Source organism: Dunckerocampus dactyliophorus, chromosome 13 (assembly GCF_027744805.1).
Source record: "Dunckerocampus dactyliophorus isolate RoL2022-P2 chromosome 13, RoL_Ddac_1.1, whole genome shotgun sequence".
Classification (NCBI taxonomy): Eukaryota; Metazoa; Chordata; class Actinopteri; order Syngnathiformes; family Syngnathidae; genus Dunckerocampus; species Dunckerocampus dactyliophorus.
The window spans coordinates 6506851-6527768 of record NC_072831.1 but is presented as its reverse complement, the minus strand read 5'-3'; the positions used below and the strand labels follow the sequence as shown (position 1 = coordinate 6527768).

General features: G+C 43.6%; 1 protein-coding gene across 6 annotated transcripts; it reads left to right on the top strand.

The window, feature by feature from the left end:
- The first annotated feature begins 78 nt into the window (after positions 1 to 78).
- Positions 79 to 15514, top strand: psen1 (presenilin 1). Of its 6 annotated transcripts, none has more exons than XM_054797289.1 (11): positions 79 to 259; positions 3908 to 3964; positions 5876 to 6229; positions 6382 to 6523; positions 6649 to 6716; positions 6801 to 7021; positions 7101 to 7199; positions 11907 to 11999; positions 12069 to 12242; positions 14196 to 14314; positions 14459 to 15514. In XM_054797289.1, the coding sequence occupies exons 1-11, from the start codon at positions 192 to 194 to the stop codon at positions 14612 to 14614; spliced, it is 1551 nt and encodes a 516-aa protein (XP_054653264.1). In that variant the 5' UTR covers positions 79 to 191; the 3' UTR covers positions 14615 to 15514. The 6 variants fall into 6 exon arrangements, with proteins under 6 accessions (XP_054653264.1, XP_054653265.1, XP_054653268.1 ...); XM_054797290.1 differs by having other exon boundaries at positions 82 to 259; positions 3908 to 3962; positions 5889 to 6229; XM_054797293.1 differs by lacking the exon at positions 79 to 259 and adding an exon at positions 1464 to 1656 and having other exon boundaries at positions 3908 to 3962; positions 5889 to 6229.
- Positions 15515 to 20918: the final 5404 nt, after the last annotated feature.

The window sequence follows — 20918 nt, the reverse complement described above, 5'->3', positions numbered from 1 at the left end:
CACCGGAAGTAGGCTGAGAAGACCACTGAATCACTGATCTGTATAATATATCTGGATAGCTCATTGGCGATGACTTGTGAAGCCACACGGCCGCCATATTGCCACTCGCAAGAAACACTTCTCGTACATGCTTTTGCATTCGTGGTGAAGTTCTTTTATTAATTCGGATTGGACACAAATTTTGCCTTAAGATGCCTGCATGTGCAGCTATTAACTGCACAAATCGCCAGTTCAAAGGCTGTGGACGAACATTTCACCTGTAAGTATGATTGAAATGTAGATTTATGATTGATAATTTAAGGGTTTTGCACTGTCGATCTCTCAAATATTTTCGATCGTGTAAAATTCCTCTGATTAAATGTATGTCCAGAATTGATACGTTTATATAGCTCTATAAGAGCTAAGAGGAAATGTACGTACTTTTTTGTTATATCATGATATATGTATTTTTTTAAGGGACGAAGGTTGCGTTACTTGAAGGAATGGGAGAATCTCAGTGTTTCCATGATGCTTACCAGGCATTGTATACAGTGCAGTTAGCAAGCCAGTTTGCATACAATTGACCCGGCATGACCCTTCATTTGGATAAACAACTTTTTTTTTTGCTGCTGAATGACGTAAAAGGATTCACTCACATGATATGTTCTGGAAAATAATATTACTGAACATGCATACCGGTATGTTTGAGATTGCAAACAACGTATTGTCTTACCCAAAGCATATGGTTTTGTTTCAGTGTTGTTGTTTTCTGTGTGTGTGTGTGTGTGTGTGTGTGTGTGTGTGTTTATGGTTATTACACATTATGGTTATCACATATTATTCATGTGGTTTTTGTTCAAATATATTTCTATATCAGAAAAGAGGTTATTTCTATTTCATAACACAAACAAACAAAATCAGAATGTTAAATGATTTTAAAACTTGTCCAAAGTCACTCTCTTTTATGATTCATGTTTTCTACAGACGAGAGCATAGTGAATTGTATGAAAGTAAGAATAAAAAAAGTAAAGGATCATGACCATGGATTTTAGTGGAAAAAGGGATGGGATATGCAGTTAAAATTAAAATCTCTTTCTAGAGGAGTAAAACTATGCATTGCTATAGGGGAGTGCTGAGGCAAGGTGCAGAGTAGAATTTCGTAGAATTGGAAGGGGAAAAGTACATTTAATATAGCCAAAAGATAGAGAATAACGTATCAAATCATTTTTAAGGGACGAAGGTTGCTTTACTTGAAGGAATGGGAGAATCTCCCCGATTTTAAATTTAAAATATAGATGTTCTGCGAGCCTCTTCATCTGCTTTGTACACTAACTACGCCGTGCGAACGTAGTCGAGATGTGAGTGGTAAGATGGCGTCTCTTTGGCTTCAGCGGCTTGCATGGCGGCGTGCGACGTATGAGCTATCCAGATATATAATACAGATCAGTGCTTGCTGCGCATTCGAGGCTTGAAGCCACGGGAAGTATAGAAGTCGCCATGTTGTTTCACCCAAAACAAGAAAGCCTCAGAACCACTGATCTGTGGATTCCTGCAGCCAGATCGCAACTCTGTTGTAGTCATTTCACCGAGGAGAACTTCGACAGGACCGGCCAGACTGTTAGATTACGACAAAATGCAGTTCCAACAATATTTGACTTTTCTGATCATCTTCTAAAGGTATGCGTTGCATTTGACTTTGATACTACGTAGATCCTTTTCATAACAAATACCTTGTGAACACTGAAATTGAGTTGTTATGCATTGTAATTTCACACCATAGAGGTAGGAAAAACCTTAAACTGGAGGGATATTTTGAGATTTGGGTCTAATAAATTTACTCTGCTTCAATGGAATTTTTGTTAATTCGTGATAATTTTTATACCGAAGCATAATACATGTAGTGAATGAAGATACATGTATGTGTATGGTGTGTGCTTTTTTGGGTGAAGCAAGACCGACAACCGGCTTCATGCGGTCAGCCGTGACGCCCTTTCCAGTAGTATAGAGTTCAGTGGAGGAGACAGGAAGAACAAAGAAGGGAAAGTACCCCGGTTCAAAACCACTGAGCTGTATTATATATCTGGATACACCATTGGTCAATGACTTGTGAAGCCACGCGGCCGCCATATTACCACACACAAGAAACACTTCTCGGACAATGACTTATGTGAGAACTTGTGAGTTGTTAAGTCTGTTGTTAGTTTGTTACTCACTCACACTAAATGCGAGGTTAGTCTAACATCGCACAACAGGTGTGCTTGAGCTTAGTCATAAGGACTCGGGTATGATACTTTTTAAAAAAGTCTGTCGATATCATACCGTACCTGAGTCATAACGGCTTTACATAGGGGGCCATGGGGGATATGTAAACAAACAACCGCGACTAGACTACTAAATAATTTTTTTTTGTTTACCCGAATTTTAAATGAACCCCCATATGGAGACAATGTTTATATATTATTACATATTATATTACATATTATTCCTGTGGCCTCTTCATCTGCTTTGTACACTATGTACGCTGTGCGAATGGAGTCTGCTACGTACGAGATGTGAGTGGTAAGATGGCCTCTCTGTGGCTTCAGCGGCTTGCACGGGCGGGTGCGACGTATGGTGTATCCAGATATATAATACAGATCAGTGGTTCAAAACACACTTGACCACAACACCCTTCACGTTTGTTACCGTTCGTTTACGGTAAGTTTGATTACTTTATACCCTTTTGTTCGGGAACAGTATTTACACGGATATGCTAAGAATGTCTGTGTAGATGTTCGTAGCCGCATGTTGTGCCGCTATGTCATTGTTGGCAACTAGCCTGTTAGCAGTAGCTTGGCTAATGATAAAGGAGATGCTTCCACTCGAGATCGCTTGGTCGATACAAGTTGCATCCTCAACGCTCTTAGAAATGTGATTCATCCCTATAAATATTAAAGGTATGACTTTTAAACCTGGACACAGTAAATGTTACATTGTGTAGCTTTACTATAGTACCGACCAAATATCCACGAGCTCTGTAATATATTGATTCTGATTCAACAGTCTGTCCAAAATGGTAAAAAGAAACACTACAGATCTTTCGATTCAGATTTTGCAATATTCCTGGAATTGGAGCCATTGTTGTCTGTCGTGGCTACACGTTTTTATTAGTTATAAAAAGAGTTGTCAAAGCAGACCTTCCTAAATTTGAATTCGTCTTTAGATGTGTACTATAAACTGGTTAAGGATCCCAGCTTGGAATAAAATAAAACATTCTGAGGAAAAAAATCGTAATGTTACTCAAATAAAGTTTGTGTTCAAAGGAAAAATGTGTAATTAAAAAAAACGTATTTTCTCAGAAAAGGGCTGTTATTTCACTGTCAACACGTCTCTCTCTCTCAAGACCGTACTTGGCGGTAATATTCAATATTTATTATAACACTACACATCATATCATCACTCCCATACATTACAACGGCGTTATCATACAAATTTATATTGATTTTATATTTTTTTAAAAATATTTCTCCTTACATTTATTGAAGGTAATATTTTTAATACTGAAGTTCCATATTTTTCTCCCTAAATTGAGGTTACATTTTTCTGAGACATGTTATGACTTTATTCTCATCATCATTTACCATATTTTGTATTAGTTACCCATTAATATTTATCAAGTACAATCATTTTATTACTATATCCTCATAGTATTATTTTTTCTTTCCAGCATGGCCCAAATATTTTGTAGATTAGCCGTCACATGCGAGTGAGCAGCCACCATTTTTTCTTAGTCTCTTCCTCATGCTTGTATCTTTGTAATCTCTAGTGTCAGTAGTAATGATTAGCGAAGTTTTGTCATTATTTACCTAAGTTTCCCCTGTTTTTTTTCTCTTCTATATTTATATCTCTTCTATATCTCGTTCTATATCTATATCTGGCTGTGCACCAGAGGGTCAGCTGGTCCGAACATGGCGAACAGTGCGCAAGATGTGGAGAACAACATGGTGAGTGTGAAAGGTGTGTGTGGGTGTGTGGGTGTGTGTGTGTGTGTGTGGGGGGGGGGGGGGGGGGGAGGGGATGTGTTGAGCCATGATTGCTAAAGAGACCACACTGACTTGCAGCAAGTGTGTCGTGTGTGTGTCGCCTACAGTTTGAAAAACATGCAGGGTTTTAACTGACTGTAAATAAAGGCGAGGCAGTGCAGGCCCAGTCATACAGTCAAAGTACATTTTATAGCCTCAATCCTGGGCCAGTATTTCATTACCTAGCAAGAGCCTTGCCTATCTCTTTGTACCGTGGAACACACATTTAATTTGTAACTGAAACGAGTCAAATCAAAGATAAGGTCTGATCAAGTCTCGGTTGGACCAACACTGACTGGACTTCTTCTCAGGCCTGGAACACAAACGCACACAGTGAAGTTATGCAGTGCAAAGCATGTCTGGTCATGCATCTAGCACCACTTGCCAGCTGGTACAATGAGACAACACAACTCCTCACATTGTTACACCTGACTCATTTTTACTGCATTCAATAATGTCATTTTTTTCATACTTTAATAATTATTTCGAGTGCATGCGAAAGTGGAAACGGAAACGTAGCTCTCTTTGACCACATGGTCAGTTATTAACAAGTATACACTCCTGATCAAAATTTTAAGACCAGTTGAAAAATTGAAAGAGTGAAACTTTTTATTATTAAGGGAGGAGAAACAAAAATCCAAAGCTACATGGCCCTGTGTGGAAAAGTGACTTCCCCCTAAACCTAACAACTGGTTGGGCCACACTTATCAGAAACAGCTGCAATCAAGCTGTTGTAATTCAGCCACATTGGAGGGTTTTCCAGCATGAAGCGCCTTTTTAAGGTCATGCTACAGCATCTCAATAGGATTCAGGTCAGGCCTTTGACTAGGCCATTGCAAAGTCTTCATTTTGTTTTTCTTCAGCCATTCAGAGGTGGACTTGCTGGTGTGTTTTGGATCATTGTCCTGCTGCAGAACCCAAGTTGGTTTCAGCTTGAGGTCACCAACAGATGGCCGGACATTCTCCTGCAGGAGTTTTTGGTAGACAGCAGAATTCATTGTTCCATTTATCACAGCAAGTCTTCCAGGTCATGAAGCAGCAAAACAGCCCCAGACCATCACACTACCACCACAACATTGTACTGTTGGTATGATGTTCTTTTTCTGAAATGTGGTGTTACTTTTACGCCAGACGTAATGGGACACACACCTTCCAAAAAGTTTTGGTTGTCCGGCCACTCCTGGGAAGGTTCACCACTGTTCCATGTTCTCGCCATTTGTGGTTAATGGCTCTCACTGTGGTTCGCTGGAGTCCCAAAGCTTTAGGAATGGCTCTCAATTAATCTCATTTAAGTGATGTTTTAACGGGGGGCGATCACTTTTTCCACACAGGGCCATGTAGGCTTGGATTTTTTTCTCCCTTAATAATAAAAAGTATCATTTAAAAACGGCATTGTTTTGTTCAGTCGTGTTGTCATTGACTAATATTTCAATTAGTTTGAAGATCTGAGACATTCAAGTGTGACAAACAAGCAAAAAAAAAAATAAGACATCAGGAAGGGGGCAAACACTTTTTCACACCACTGTAATTGCATTTGTAGACCATGCACCCTGCGACTGTAGGAGACTCTCCGGTTAATTTAAAAGAGACGTTAACTGGAGCAGTTACAGTAATCGTTTTATTTCTGTGTGGTCAGTTGTGTAATAGTCTAGGCACATCTTTTGCTGTTGATATTGTTAACTATCATTACTGTATAACAAGGCCTCCTTTCTATTGCAAACCACACCCCTAATGAAATACACTTGAGATGAGGAACTGCAAATTTTTCCCACCCCCTTGTTTCATCAATATAAATAACAGGCTGTGGATTATTTGGTGTGTTCTTTTGTATTGGTCTCTTGTGGACAGGACCAGCAGGAGGCCAACGGTGCTCCAGAGTACCCTCAGCAGCAGGACCAAGGAGCCGGGATGACCAGAGCTCGATCCAGAGGGGGCTCAGGGACTGGAGGTGGTGGTGGAGGAGATGATGGAGGTGGAGGTGGCAGCGGTCCCGAGCAGAATGGCCAGGCCCCGGCGGCCAGGGCTCCTCGTGTGGTGGAAGCGGAGGAGGAGGACGACGAGGAGCTGACGCTGAAATACGGCGCCAAGCACGTCATTATGCTCTTCGTTCCCGTCACGCTCTGCATGGTGGTCGTCGTGGCGACCATCAAGTCTGTCAGCTTCTACACACAGAATGACGGCCAGAGACTGTGAGTGCTCACATTTTATAAATGCAGTACAGCAGCTGCGCCACTAGGTGGAGCCAATGTAATATCTCCTGCAGGTCATCTTCAGCTGTAAACTCTGCATCATGTTGTCTTTGAAATACTAACTAAATACTAACGCCCGTGTCCTCCACCAGTATCTACACACCTTTCCCTGAGGACACGGACACGGTCGGCCAAAGAGCGCTCAACTCAATCCTGAATGCCATCATCATGATCACGGTGATCATCGTGATGACTTTGGTGCTGGTGCTGTTGTACAAGTACCGTTGCTACAAGGTCAGTCACACCACAGAATTACCCGCCTGGAGTTGTCTGCGCGCTCACACGGGAAGAATGACATCTTTTACAGGCAGTGTACGATGTTCCTCTGTTGTGTTCAGTTGAAATGTTTGTTTCCGCAGGTGATCCAAGGCTGGCTCTTCCTCTCCTCCCTCCTCTTGCTCTTCTTCTTTTCTTACATCTACCTCAAGTAAGCCCTGCCCCCCTCACACGTGTCGCTCCCTTTTACTTTGCGCCGACGTCTGTCTCTCTCTGCCGCCATGTCCCCCGCCAGAGAGGTGTTCAAGACCTACAACGTGGCCATGGACTACTTCACCCTGGCCGTCATCATCTGGAACTTTGGAGTGGTGGGAATGATGTGCATCCATTGGAAAGGGCCTCTGCGCCTCCAGCAGGCCTACCTCATCATGATCAGCGCTCTCATGGCGCTGGTGTTCATCAAGTACCTGCCCGAGTGGACCGCCTGGCTCATATTAGCTGTCATATCTGTCTACGGTAAATATTCACTTCTCTCTGTGACCTTTCTCCCCTTGTTGTTTGAGTCTTGTAAACTCTGCTTTGTTTCTTCCTGCAGATCTGCTGGCGGTGCTCTGTCCTAAAGGGCCTCTGAGGATCTTGGTGGAGACGGCTCAGGAGAGGAATGAACCCATCTTTCCCGCTCTCATCTACTCTTGTAAGATGATGTCTGACACCTACACGCATCCATCTATTCATTCTTCATAACCTGTTTAGTCTTAAGGATCATAACAGACAGTATCTTACATTTCAGCAATCATGATACAATGCTTTCAAAATGAAACTTGGAATAGAATAGTCAGTGTGCAGCTTGTATAGCCGTCCCTCGCCACTTAGCATTTTGAATTTTGCGACTTCACTCTATGATGGTTTTTCAAAAATATATTTGTTAATAATTCATTCTTTTTTGTGTTTAAATCCAGCCTATTACTAGTAAAAATAATGCATATGTAAGCAAACATATTTTTTGCCTAAATTAAGCATATTGAAGCCTAAAAATGGCCAAATGAACTAAAATGCAAATATCAGGCATTCAGAAGACGCATTTAAAGACGGTCAGATGTAGTATTCTACACTGGTCACTATGTGTCAGTAATGTTGGGTGAGACACACAGACAGCAGACTTGATCGCCGGAACAAACAGGCTTTTATTGCAGCTTTGAATTATCTCACAACAGGCACGATAACCCCTAAGACGAGCTACTGCTGGGGACGTAACCCACGCCAAGCTACAACTCGAATCTGGGGATCACTTCCTGTCCGTGCCGCTCGCTACATCGCGGTTAGAATACAGCACCCTCACTCTGTCACGGGTTTTTTTTCATGAATTAATAAATAATCGCGGTTTTGTGGTTGAATACGCCCTTTTATTAGTATTGAAAAAATATGCATATTTAAGCAAATTGGACTTATTCTTGGCCTAAATTAACCATTTTCAAGCATAAAAAACAGAGAAATGAAGTAAGATACAAATCCAAGGCAGAAGAAGCATTGTGAATGAATGAAGAAGTGAATGTAGTATAGTAGGTGTCTGTGGTCTGTGAGACAAGGACCAGACGTGTTTGCCAGAAAAGGCCTTTATTGTAGGTTTAAATGATCTCACAACAGGCACCAATAATAACGTAATAATCTTAATAATAACACACTACAAGCTAAAAAACTAAACTCTGAACCTCCGACGTCACTTCCTGTCCTTCCTTCCTGCCACTAAGGTCCACCAGGGAACACATTTACTGTGACACGCACACACGAGCAAATTTTTTTATTTACATCTTAAATGGTTTTACTCTTATGTCTACTCTACTATATGTATATTTTATATATATATATATATATATATATATATATATATATATATATATATATATATATACTGCTAAAAAAAATTAGAGGAACGCTTCAATAACACATCAGATCTAAACTGGGGGGAAAATGGTCTTGAATATCTTTCCTGATAATAAGTGGGTGATGTATTAGTAACAAAATGATGCCACATAATTTGATAGAAATGAAAATGATCACCCTATAGAGGGGGGAAATCAAAGACACCCCAAAAATGAAAGTGAAAAAATGATGCAGCACACTGGTCCATTTTGCTAAAATGTCATTGTAGCAACTCAAAATGATTCTCAGTAGTTTGTGTGGCCCCCACGTGCTTGTACGCATGCCTGACAACGTCGGGGCATGCTCCTAATGAGACTACGGATGATGTCCTGGGGGATCTCCTCCCAGATCTGGACCAGGGCATCAATGAGCTCATGGACAGTCTGAGGAGCAACCTGGAGGCGCCGGATGGACCTAAACATAATGTCCCAGAGGTGTTCTATTGGGTTTAGGTCAGGTGAACGTGGGGGCCAGTCAATGGTATCGATTCCTTCATCCTCCAGGAACTACCTGCATACACTAGCCACATGAGGTCGGGCATTGTCGTGGACCAGGAGGAACCCAGGTCCCACTGCACCAGCGTAGGTTCTGACAATGGGTCCAAGGATTTTATCCCGATACCTAATAGCAGTCAGGGTGCCATTATCTAACCTGTAGAGGTCTGTGCGTCCTTCCAGGGATATGCCTCCCCAGACCATCACTGACCCACCGCCAAACCGGTCATGCTGAATGATGTTGCAGGCAGCATAACGTTCTCCACGGCATCTCCAGACCCTTTCACGTCTGTCGCATGTGCTCAGGTTGAACTTGCTCTCATCAGTGAAGAGCACAGGGCACCAGTGGTGTAGTTGCCAATTCTGGTGGTCTATGGCAAATGCCAATCGAGCTCTACGGTGCTGGGCAGTGAGCACAGGGCCCACTACAGGACGTCGGGCCCTCAGGCCACCCTCATGGAGCGTGCTTCTGATTGTTTGGTCACAAACATTCACACCAGTGGCCTGCTGGAGGTCATTTTGTAGGGCTCTGGCAGTGCTCATCCTGTTCCTCCTTGCACAAAGGAGCAGATACCGATCCTGCTGAGGGTTGAAGGACCTTCTACGGCCCTGTCCAGCTCTCCTGGAGTAACTACCTGTCTCCTGGAATCTCCTCCATGCGTCCAGGTACCTCAGTGATGCCCTGGTCCAGATCTGGGAGGAGATCCCCCAGGACACCATCCGTAGTCTCATTAGGAGCATGCCCCGACGTTGTCAGGCATGTGTACAAGCACGTGGGGGCCACACAAACTACTGAGAATCATTTTGAGTTGCTACAATGACATTTTAGCAAAATGGACCAGTGTGCTGCATCATTTTTCCAGTTTCATTTTTGGGGTGTCTTTGATTTCCCCCCTCTGTAGGGTCATCATTTTCATTTCTATCAAAGTATGTGGCATCATTTTGTTACTAATACATCACCCACTTATTATCAGGAAAGATATTCAAGATCATTTTTCCCTCAGTTTAGATCTGATGTGTTTTTGAAGTGTTCCTTTAATTTTTTTGAGCAGTGTGTATATATATATATATATATATATATTACGCTACACTGATGAGACAATAGCCAAAACAGAAAGAAACAATGAACTGCTATCGTCTGAGTTTATGTGATCTTATTTATGTCTTATTTTCTCTGATTGTTCCTACTATATTGGGTAACACAAATGTAATACGGGAGGGGTGTCGCAAGATCTTGCAAGAGTAAAACATGACAAGATTTTTTTTGTTCAGAAAACAAATGTCTTGTGGGCACTAGGCCTTCACACAACAAATTAAAATGAGCTTGATAATTTTGCCGGCCTCAATATATTGCCATGTGCATGCGTGTCTGTTTTCCTCACCTCTCACCTCCACACAGAGGGTTCACTCTGTGCATTGGTTTCAGCACTTTGGCGCGTTTGTTCCATAGAACCATGGAATGAACGGAGTGAGCCCTTATGTCCGTCATACAGTTTCTTTGTGTCGGTGGTTGGAGGCCGTGCCACTAGCATACACACAGAGTGCAGAAGAGTGTAACATAGTCAAAATTAAATTAGTAGATTACAATATATTGTCATATATTATGCATATTTTTTCATTTCACTTTTCTTAAAAGTAATGTTAAAATATCGTCTCGTAGACCCAGTCACATGTATCGTCTCGTCTTGTGAAGTGAGTGTCTTGTGACACCCCTAGTATATATTTCATGTGTAGAGGGCTCCAATAATGTTAAAAACTGTATTTAGAAGTATTTATGCCATCACTACGAATATATTCCATTACATTTTTTTCCCCCCCACTTATCTGGGTCGCGGGGGCAACAGTCTCAGTTGGGTGGTCCAGACTTCCCAGTCTCAGGCCACCTCTTTTCCAAGGTGTTCCCAGGCCAGCTGTGAGACATAATCCCTCCCGGGGCCTTCTCCCGGCTGGGCATGCCTAGAACACCTTACCATGGAGGCGTCCGGGCGGCATCCGGGTAGGATGCCCGAGCCACCTCAACTGGATCCTCTCCATGTGAAGGAGCAACGGCTCTCCTCTGAGCCCCTCCCGGATGACCGAGCTCCTCACCCTCTCTCTTAGGGTGAGTCCAGTCACCTTAAGGAGGAAACTCATTTCAGCCGGTTGTATCCACGATCTTGTCCTTTCGGTCATGACCCAAAGCACATGACCATAGTAGAGGGTGGGACCATAGATCGACCGATAAATTGAAAGCTTTGCCTTCTGGCTCAGCTCTCTCTTCACCACGACGGTCCGGTATAGCGGCTGCATTACTGCAGACGCTGCACTGATCCGCCTGTCGACCTCACGTGCCAACCTTCTCTCACTCGTGCCCAAAGCCCCAAAATACTTGAACCCCTCCACCACGAGGAGTTTGGTTCCAGAACCCAAACCATGGGTCAAGGTGAGTTCGACTATGTCTAGTCAGAATGTCTCAACCTCTCACACAAGCTCGGGCTCCTTCCCCACCAGAGAAGTGACATTCCATGTCGCAAGAACCAGATTTGGCTGCCGAAGACTAGGTCGCCCAGGCGCCTGCCCTCGACCGCCACTGATTTTCAGTGGATTGTAAATCTGTACTGCTATACAAGCTGTGCACTGACTACTCTGTATATGCAAGTTTACTTTCCACAGTATTATCCCTTGACTACATATGCTGTCAAAAAATGTCAAAAAAATGCTTGCCCATATTTGTGAGATATTGATGACGATACTGGATAGAGAGCGTCTGCGTAGAACATAACATGCATGTGTTTGTGATGTGGGAGGAAGCCAGTGTGCACGGAGGGAACCCACACAACCCCAGGATTAACATATAAACTCCACAAAGAATTCCAGAGCCGAGATTAGAACACGGATACATTCTTGCTAGGAGGCAGCGGTGCTAACCACACGTGTGAACTATATAGAAAGGAGTACAAGGCTTAGAAGAGAATGTCAATGTGATGCTTGAACTTTCCTTACCAAAGCTACAATGGTGTGGCTCGTCAACATGGCCGACACGGACCAGCCGAAGAGGAGCTCCGCAGACGGATCCTCACCTCCGCCGGAGACTCAAGAAGGTGAGATATATTAAATGGATTCAAATAAAATCCCACACACATAGCTAACTACTTGATGCCTATCTACAGCGGTGGCGTCCCCAGTGCCGTCCAGCCCATCACAGGATGACGGCGGCTTCACCTCGTCCTGGGTCAGCCACCAGGAGCACCAGCTGGGGCCGCTCGAGTCCACAGAGCAGAGTCGGCGGGAGATCCAGCAGATGCCTTCGGATCGTCCTCCTGTGGAAGACGACGACGAGGAGCGTGAGTGCGATGTTTTCACCTCTTAATTGCGTCGTAGAGCAGATGTCATCTTAAAAACCTGAAAAATCAGTGAGTGTTTACTGTTTATTCCAAAGCTTTTCCATTGAGGGGCACATACAGAACTTCATTACATGACATGACATGACATGACATGACATGGGGCGGCATGGCTCAGGTTGGTAGAGTGGTCGTCTCCCAACCTGAAGGTTGAGAGTTCGGTCCTCCGTCCTCCTGTGATCTTGTCCAGTTATCCTTGGGCATGATACTGAATCCTCAGTTGCTCCTGATGCTGCGTCATCAGTAGGTAAATGTGCTAACAGTGTTAAAGCGCTATATAAGTGAAAGACCATTTACATATTTTGTACAATTAAAGATGCTAAAAATCAAATGTAGGTCAACATATACTAAACAAATGAGTGTAATATTTAATAGTATCATTTTATTTTTGCCCATACAAAATGCCAACTGCGGGCTGAAAATGGGCCTGGGCCGCACTTGGACATCCCTGATTTTGCATCTCTAGTACAAGCTAATTAGATCCTACTCAAGTAGAAGAAATTACAATTTGATCTGATTAGATTTGGAAACTCTCTGGAGATCTTGAATGGACCGAATCTGGATTGGATCCACTTTAAACACAGTTTGACATTACTTATATCACAGACATGCTTATTATCCTGCATATAGATTGTAAAATTACCTTAATTTCCTGTGTATAAACCGCAACTTTTTCTTAAACTTTAAACCGTGCGGCTTACACAGCCGTGCAGCTAAATTCTAATCTCGTTACATCTGCTTTACTTCAGAACTATTACTAATTGTTTAAATACTGTCCCGCTCGCAAGTCAGTGAGGAAACGATAGTTCTTTCTTTGGCAGGAGCCAATCACGACCTATCAGTGCGCTCACAATGAGCTTGCCAACCCACTGGAAGTCAGTGGAGGTCAGTGTGTATATACCAGTATAACAACATTCTGACTCGCGGTGTCATCTTTCAAAGAACACTTTACTAACAGCACAGAATTCATCACACAGCAATTTAATACTCAAAAGGTGTATATACAAATATACAAATATGTCCCAATATGACTTTAAACAACAACAACAAAAAAAAACGCAACATTTTAAAGTTTTCCCATAAGGCATTGAATTTGAGCAACACATTCATTGGGGCGCTGCAATGACGTCAGCTTCCCTATTTTTGCTTTGGGCTCTCTTTGGTGGACAGAAGCAGCATTGCAGCGCCATTTTCTATGCTTTCTTTGCTCTGCTCCAATGAAATGGTTTTCCCAAACATAATGCATTAATGGAACACTTGTTTTTTCATATAAAATTATTGACACGTTTCTATTATGTATATTTCTGAGGTATAACATTTGAATGTTAGTTGCTGTGTGATGACTTTAATGTTGTTTGTAAGATGAAACTGTGAATCAAACTTTTATCATGAGTTATGACCTCCTGCAATTTCCAATGGGTTGACAAGCTCGTCGTGAGTTTCTTCATAGCATCATGATTGGCTCCTGTCAAATAAAAAGCTGACTACTCCTCACAGACTCGTGCGTGCCACTACATGCCACTTTATGACATGGACACATGCAGCTTATACACTGTAAATTACAGTATAGTTCCCTGAATAAGGAGATAAGGAGACGGAAATAGCATTGTAACTCTTCTGTTATGCTATCAACGTTTAGATTCTCACAACATTTGCATATAGGTTCCTTTATGGAGGTCAAGAATATAAAAGGCCACAAAGTACAGTGTGATGTATCAGTCATGCTTGCTCACAGGCCCCACCCCTAATGCCAATGTCAATGCCGGCTGACGCTTCTTGTTTGTGTGTCGTTTTGCGCGTCAACGTACGCATGTGTGCTAATTACAAGTTGAGGCTAAGAGTGGGCGGGGCAGGGGTGGCGATCTCCACCCTCAATGTGGCGTCCTTTGTCCTCAGGGGGTGTCAAGCTGGGCCTCGGAGACTTCATCTTCTACAGCATGCTGGTGGGAAAAGCCTCGGCCGCCGCCAGCGGCGACTGGAACACCACGCTCGCCTGTTTCGTCGCCATCCTCATTGTGAGTTGCCACAGCTGCTTATTTTCGGGCTCCGCCCTGGGGCGACGCCTCATGGATGTCACCGCAAATAAGTCGCCTTGTCGTCGGCTTCTTGATGTCAGCCAAGCGTGTGATGTAACCCGGCGTGTGGTTTCCCCCCTGCAGGGCTTGTGTTTGACCCTGCTCCTGCTTGCCATCTTCAAGAAGGCGCTCCCCGCTCTGCCCATCTCCATTTTCTTTGGCCTGGTCTTCTACTTTGCCACTGATAACCTGGTACGACCCTTCATGGACGAGCTGGCGCTCCACCAGTTCTACATTTAGCAGGATTGGCCACACCGCAGCGGCACCCCCTTTCTACAGCAGGAGGATCAACCCGATGACAGGACGTCATTTTTTTTTTTTTAGTTCTGCCTTTTCTGTCCGCCTGAGGGAGGGTGTTCTTACCGTGTTTTTTCTTTTGAAGTTCTGCTTTTATAAAAGCGAGAGGTGTCAACTTGGGACCTTCCAGCGGTTTCATCCCGTCTCAGGCACAACACAAATTTAAGAGTCCCAGTGGGACTTTTGCACCTTGTATTCATGCAGGGAGGCTCAGCACCCTCACTTCTGACTGGGAGCCTTCCCAGTCTGACCAGTCGTCTTCTGCTGGGGCAGCAGGTGCCTTGCTCAGGGACACCAGGAAGTTGAAGCAGTTCATCGAGCTCCTCCCTCGCCCGGAAGCCCTCACATGACGATCAAATCCCACGTTGGCACATTTCTCTGAGGAGGTCAAAGTTCAACCAGCGACCTACCTGCCGTCATTCTGTTAGCCTGAGTTGCAGGAGGTCCAGTGCCTTGCTCAGGGGCACCTCAGTCCCACTTGTTTGAGTTGGTTTCTGTAATAAAAATGTGCTTTTTGTTCTTCTCCACTCCGGGGATTTAAACCTGCAAACACCGCCTGAGGCACGCCTGGTGCTGTCGCCGAATTACTGCATCAAACAGGACCCTTCACTCGTGCCCGCCACGTATGCAGAAAAATAGCGTGAAGAATAAATAAGTTGTGATGTTGGACATCATGTCAGAACTGCACTCGTGATGGAGAAAAAACACTTTTTGTTCTCACACAATATTTTGGTCTGTTGAGGGAATATTTTGGGTGACTTTGCTTTTTTTTGTGTGTCATTGACATGCGTATGTCTGTTATGCAAATTCAAATGTGTTCCTTTTTTAAATAAAGAATGAAAATGAATCAACCCTGCTCTTTCCACTTTACAGCGTACAGCACATTATGACACTCACTGGCCAATTCATTAGGTACACCTGCACTATGTAAGAAAGTAATATTCAAAGTATGGAATTCTGGAGTTAATACAAGCAGAGAAATTGGCACTGTGGGGTTGTGGCTTCCTCCCTGGGGGAGCAATCTGTTGGTGCCCTGCAATGTGGTGGTAGCCATATTGACGGTTGATGAACTGATGGGTGTCATTCTGGTCTTGTTGGGACGTGCTGATGTTGGGACGTGTGTGGCATGATGAAGACGACTGTGAATGCCAGTTCCAATTTAATCCATCACACGTCTTTGTGGATTTTGCCGCTCTGCTCCTTGCCGGAGGACGTCTGGTTGTGCGAGGGGTGCTGTGGCGCTGGGGGTTGGATGTGCGCATTTGATGGCAGTGGAGGGGTGGTCGGGTTTGCCTGCGGAGTTCATGGTGTGCTTTGGTTCGTCCTGAGGCTTTGCCTGGGGACCCGATGTCCCTTGCTCTTTGTGAATGGTGTACCGTCAATTCTGCTACTTTTTTCTTAAACAACAGCGGTGCGGCTAATCTATGGCTAACTTCTAATCTTGTGACAGCTTTACTTCAGAACTACTACTAATTGTATAAATACTGTGCAGGAGCCAATTACAAGCTATAAGTGTACTCACAACAAGCCTGTCAACACATAAGACACTGCTGTAGGTCTGCGTATATAACAGTATAACAGTCTGACTCGGTGTCATCTGTTGAAGAACACCAAACTAATCACACAGCAACTTAACACTCAAAAAGCGCACCTAAAAAATATCCAAACATGCACTCATACGAGTTTAAATTGAAAAACTAACAACAAAACAACTTTTTTAAAGCGCTCCTACGATGCAATGCGTCATTCATTCATTGCAGAGGTGCGCCTTTGGAGTGTTAAGTTGCTGTGTGATTAGTTTGGTGTTCTTCATCAACTGACACCGTGAGTCAGACTATATAACAGTATAACAGTATAACAGTCTGACTCACGGTATACATATATATACGGTATACATATATATATATATATATATGTACATATATATACTGACCTCCTGCGGTTCCCAATGGGTTGACAGGCTTGTTGTGAGTGTGATATGCCATTTTATGATGTGGACACGTGCGGTTTACATGCCGGTTTCCTCTAAATTTAGTAGGTGCGGCTCATATGGTATATTGAATACAGGAAGTGGACAAATTCATTAGTGATTGCTGTGATAATAACAAAAATAATAATAATAAAAAAAAGTGATTGCTGTGATATGGAAAGGGGCTGAGATGAAATAAGCTCTGCTTCTTCCTACTCCTTTTCAGACATGTTGAAATCTGGAACTGTAAAAATAAGATGTAGTCCAATGTAATCTTGTAAGCATGATTGAAATAAACCAGACTAAACTAAAAAACCTATTATAAACTGGCCTCATTCAACATGTCTCCCGTCACTTAATATTTTGCTGCGATCTGCGTGTGACTCAGAGTGATTCTTCCTGAGGTGTGATATTAGATTAGAAGTATTCAAAGTAGATGTCTGTCTTATTTACTTACTACAATTATTGCAAATTGATTACAATCCAAGGGCAAAATTAAGAAATAATTCCAGACCGTGGACATACTGAGCTAGCAATCACACGCGAGCTGATATCATCATCATTAAAGTATCAGCCAATCCTTAATAGATACCCTCTGATAGAAATAGTCCTAATCCAATTCCTGGATCTGCACCAAAATTGAATGGGTTTTTCATTGGCCCATGCACTTGCTTTGTCTACAGTTTCGTCAGAATCGATCTTGTGGTTTTTGCATAATCCTGCTAATGACTGATGGTAGTTGGCACAATTTTTGATACGGTTCTTGCCTTGGATCTGATTGGATTAGGCAGTGCAGGTGTACCGATGAAGTGACGGGTGAGTGTATCCCTGCAGTCAGAATACAGTAGAGTATAGTTGAAATCCCAGGAAAAATGGTGCTGTGTAATTGTCCTGTGATGCCCCCTGGAGTCCACAAGATGCACCCCCAAGAAGCGTGCTTGTTCTGAGCCTTCATGGCCGACCTGAAAGGACCTCAGTGTGGTCTAATATCAGGCTTTGGTGTGAATGTTGGCGAGTTAATTCCAAACGGCATGTCAGCAGTGGAAATCCACCTCACAGAACATAGCATCACACACTCTCTTCCAGGAATCTCAGGACTTCTTTTCCTCCACCAGGATAGGTTAAAGAGCTCAGCACTCATGGAGGGGTGAGGAATCCTTGATGATGCGTGTTTGCGCATGTACGCAAGAGGTCTCCCAGGATAGATCCACTAAGGGGATTAGAGCACTACATGTAAGACCAGGAGGGAATTTAGGATTAGACTTGAATAATCGCCCATGAAGGAACGGCTCACAACACTCCAATACAGAAGCAGACAAAGATGTCCAAGGACAAGCTGGAGGGCCTGGTGCGGCGCATGGAGGAGACTCTCTCGGAGATGGAGCAGCTGAAGGTGCACTGCGGCCGGCAGAGTGAGGAGCTGAGCCAGCTGGTGGTGGAGCTCCGCAGGGAGAACCAGGAGCTGGTGGAGAAGTACAGCCAGCTGGCCGGTGAATTGAAGGAGGCCAAGGAGATCATCGAGCAGCTCCAAGACACAAAGTACGCCTTCAACGCCAAGGAGAGGCAGGCACAGAAGCTGCGGCGCCAGCTCTGACGCGACCCCCGCCCCGGCCTGGATGGTGGACATCCATGCTGGCATCTTGTGGCACTGCGGGGCTGTGGCCTGATGTTTGCGTGAACACATAAAACATATTTTTTCCTTGCGAGGATGTCAAGTTTAGATCTTTTCAATCTTGTTCAAGATGGAAGCTGCAAATGTGGATGTTTTGAAAAGGACTCTTTCATTCAAATAGAAACAAGATGGCTGAAGCGAAGTTGCTCCACTGCCCTTGTAAAAGCTTTTATTCGATACCATTCACCGTGGCTTGTTGTCGTGGTCAGAGACGTTGTGGGTGGTCACTTTTCTTTGGGCCTTGAAGGAGTGAATGGGGCTAAAAATGTCACTTTATCCCTCACAACCTTCACTGCTACACAAAGGAAAGATCAAATGTGTGTAGAATGTAGACATAACACAATAAACTTGTTCAACGTTTCAGCCTCACGTCTTGTTTGTTACATGTTGTATAATTCCTATTTCTGCATGATTGTGAAATGTAGAGCAACAAAAACACCAAACACGAAACCCACAAGGCAAAAAAACGACGTGCGGTCAGGGGCGGCGAGTGAGGGGGGAAAAAAATATATATCATACAATAAATATTAGTATATGACCATTCACTGGAATTCTAAATGTATTTGTTATGTGATTCCCAATCATTTTTTTAAACATTTTCTTAAGTAAAAATCGCAGAATTGTCACATTTCCTGATCAAATTCAGGGCAGAAACCTAAGGTGAGTCTTTTTTTTTGTGTCCTGTCCAGCCATTAGGGCAAATAGCATTGTTGAGCTAAATGCCCTTACGTGCTCAACAGATTTGCTCTGCCAGGGTAAAGTGTGACACTCTTCCCCTGTTATACAGAATCGATTTGACCTTATTTGATGTTTTGTTATGCAAACTTGGAGCGGCCGGAGCAGGAGGGGATAGAGAAGAACAGAAAAGAAAACAGAGGGGGGAGTGCAGGGACGAGAGGGGGACAACACAGAGCGAGACGAGCAACAACAACAATTGCGACAACAATAACAAAACAACAGAAACAAACGACTACATCAGCAAATGTTTGTGACGGCCGTAAAGAACATGATGGGGAGGACAAAATATCAACAATCACAGTGATAATACTGCATTGAAACAGTCATACATACAGTATTAGTAGTAATGGCATAATGAAATTATTAACCATGATAGTGAACAGAATGACAATAACTGTAATGCACACAATTGTAATGCACAACTACTGTATAATCATATTGCTGACATCAGCGTCACTGTAATAAAACCAACAAGATAATAACACCCTGGTTAACTCAGTGAGCAATGTGGGGAAGTACGTACCTGTATGTCCATGTACGCGTGTACAGGTATCTCTGTGTGCATGTCTTCATGTATAGAAATGTGCGTGTATGTGTGAATGTGTAAATTGTCACTGACAATGCATGAAAGGAGAGGCACCGCCTCCCACCATCCAGTAAGCCCCGCTCCACACAGCCATGCTGAGCCCCCACCCCCTGAGAGCCACCGGCCCCCGCGGAGGCGGGCAGAACCAACACCGGCTCCCCAAGAGCCAACCCAAATGAAGGCTGTTACCGGCGCAGAGTGCAGTCCGATAACCATCAACGACATCTGTGAGAGAAGGCCTTTAAGAACAAAAACCATCTTCAAAGGCCTTGTCTCCTTCAACGCCACAAAATTGCCTGTTTGGAATTTGTTTGAAATTTGACGGTCCTGATGGCTTCCAATGTGACTGGCATGACAGGGTGATCCCACTTGATATGTTTTCCACATGGCACCCGGCCATCACCATCTGGGGTGTTTGTTTCCTTCAATGGAGCTTCAGGTTGTGCAGGGGCGTCAAACGGCAGCTGGCTATGTGGAAATATTGCAGGGGGCATCCGTCATGACTGAAGGCCCTCATCTGTGTGGTAATGACTGGCTTTTTCAACAAGACAATGCTGCGGCGGAATTGTGGAATAACCATTTTGGACCATCCTGCGTGTTCCCCTGATCTAAATCCAATTTGGAAGATTTGGGGATGGATGGCAATGGAAGTTTACAAAAATAGACATCAGTTCCAGACAGTGGATGTCCTCCGTGAAGCCATCTTCACCACCTGGAGCAACATTCCCACTAGCCTGCTGGAAACACTGGCATCAAGCATGCCCACACCAACCAATTTGTGATTAACAAGAATGGCACAGCTCCTCATTACTGACTCCTTTTTTTGAACATTTTATTTCAATTTTAGGGGGGTTTCGGGTTCTTTGAGCGATGGTCTTAAACTTTTGATCAGCTGATGAACAGTCTATTTCACTTTAATGCTTGTTTGCAGTAAATTGCTTACCTCAAAAATGTGTTTTCTTCTTCTTTTTGTATTTTGAAGCCATACGTAGAACCTCCTTAAGAGCCAACAGTGCAAAATATAAATTCTTGCAATTTTTCAACTGGTCCTAAAATTTTGATCAGGAGTGTAAGTTGGATGTCAGACGTCACCAGCATCGATACATGACGTTGGTGTAGGGGTGGAGTAGATTGATATTTTGTACCTTGTGTTGAAGTGGCGAGAGCAAAGGAGCAGTGACCGTAGGGTACGTTTTTAGCTCCCCAGAAAACAAAAAAATCTTCCCGTCGTTTCCTTTCTCTGGTTTAGACATCTGAAAAAACACTTTCTGTCTGCTGTTTT

Excerpts from the sequence above, each read along its gene's own strand:
- psen1 (XM_054797289.1), top strand. The coding sequence starts at position 192 with ATGCCTGCATGTGCAGCTATTAACTGCACAAATCGCCAGTTCAAAGGC. Across the intron at positions 7,022-7,100 it reads AGCTGTCATATCTGTCTACG|ATCTGCTGGCGGTGCTCTGT; the intron begins GTAAATATTCAC and ends TTCTTCCTGCAG. Across the intron at positions 12,243-14,195 it reads GGAAGACGACGACGAGGAGC|GGGGTGTCAAGCTGGGCCTC; the intron begins GTGAGTGCGATG and ends CTTTGTCCTCAG.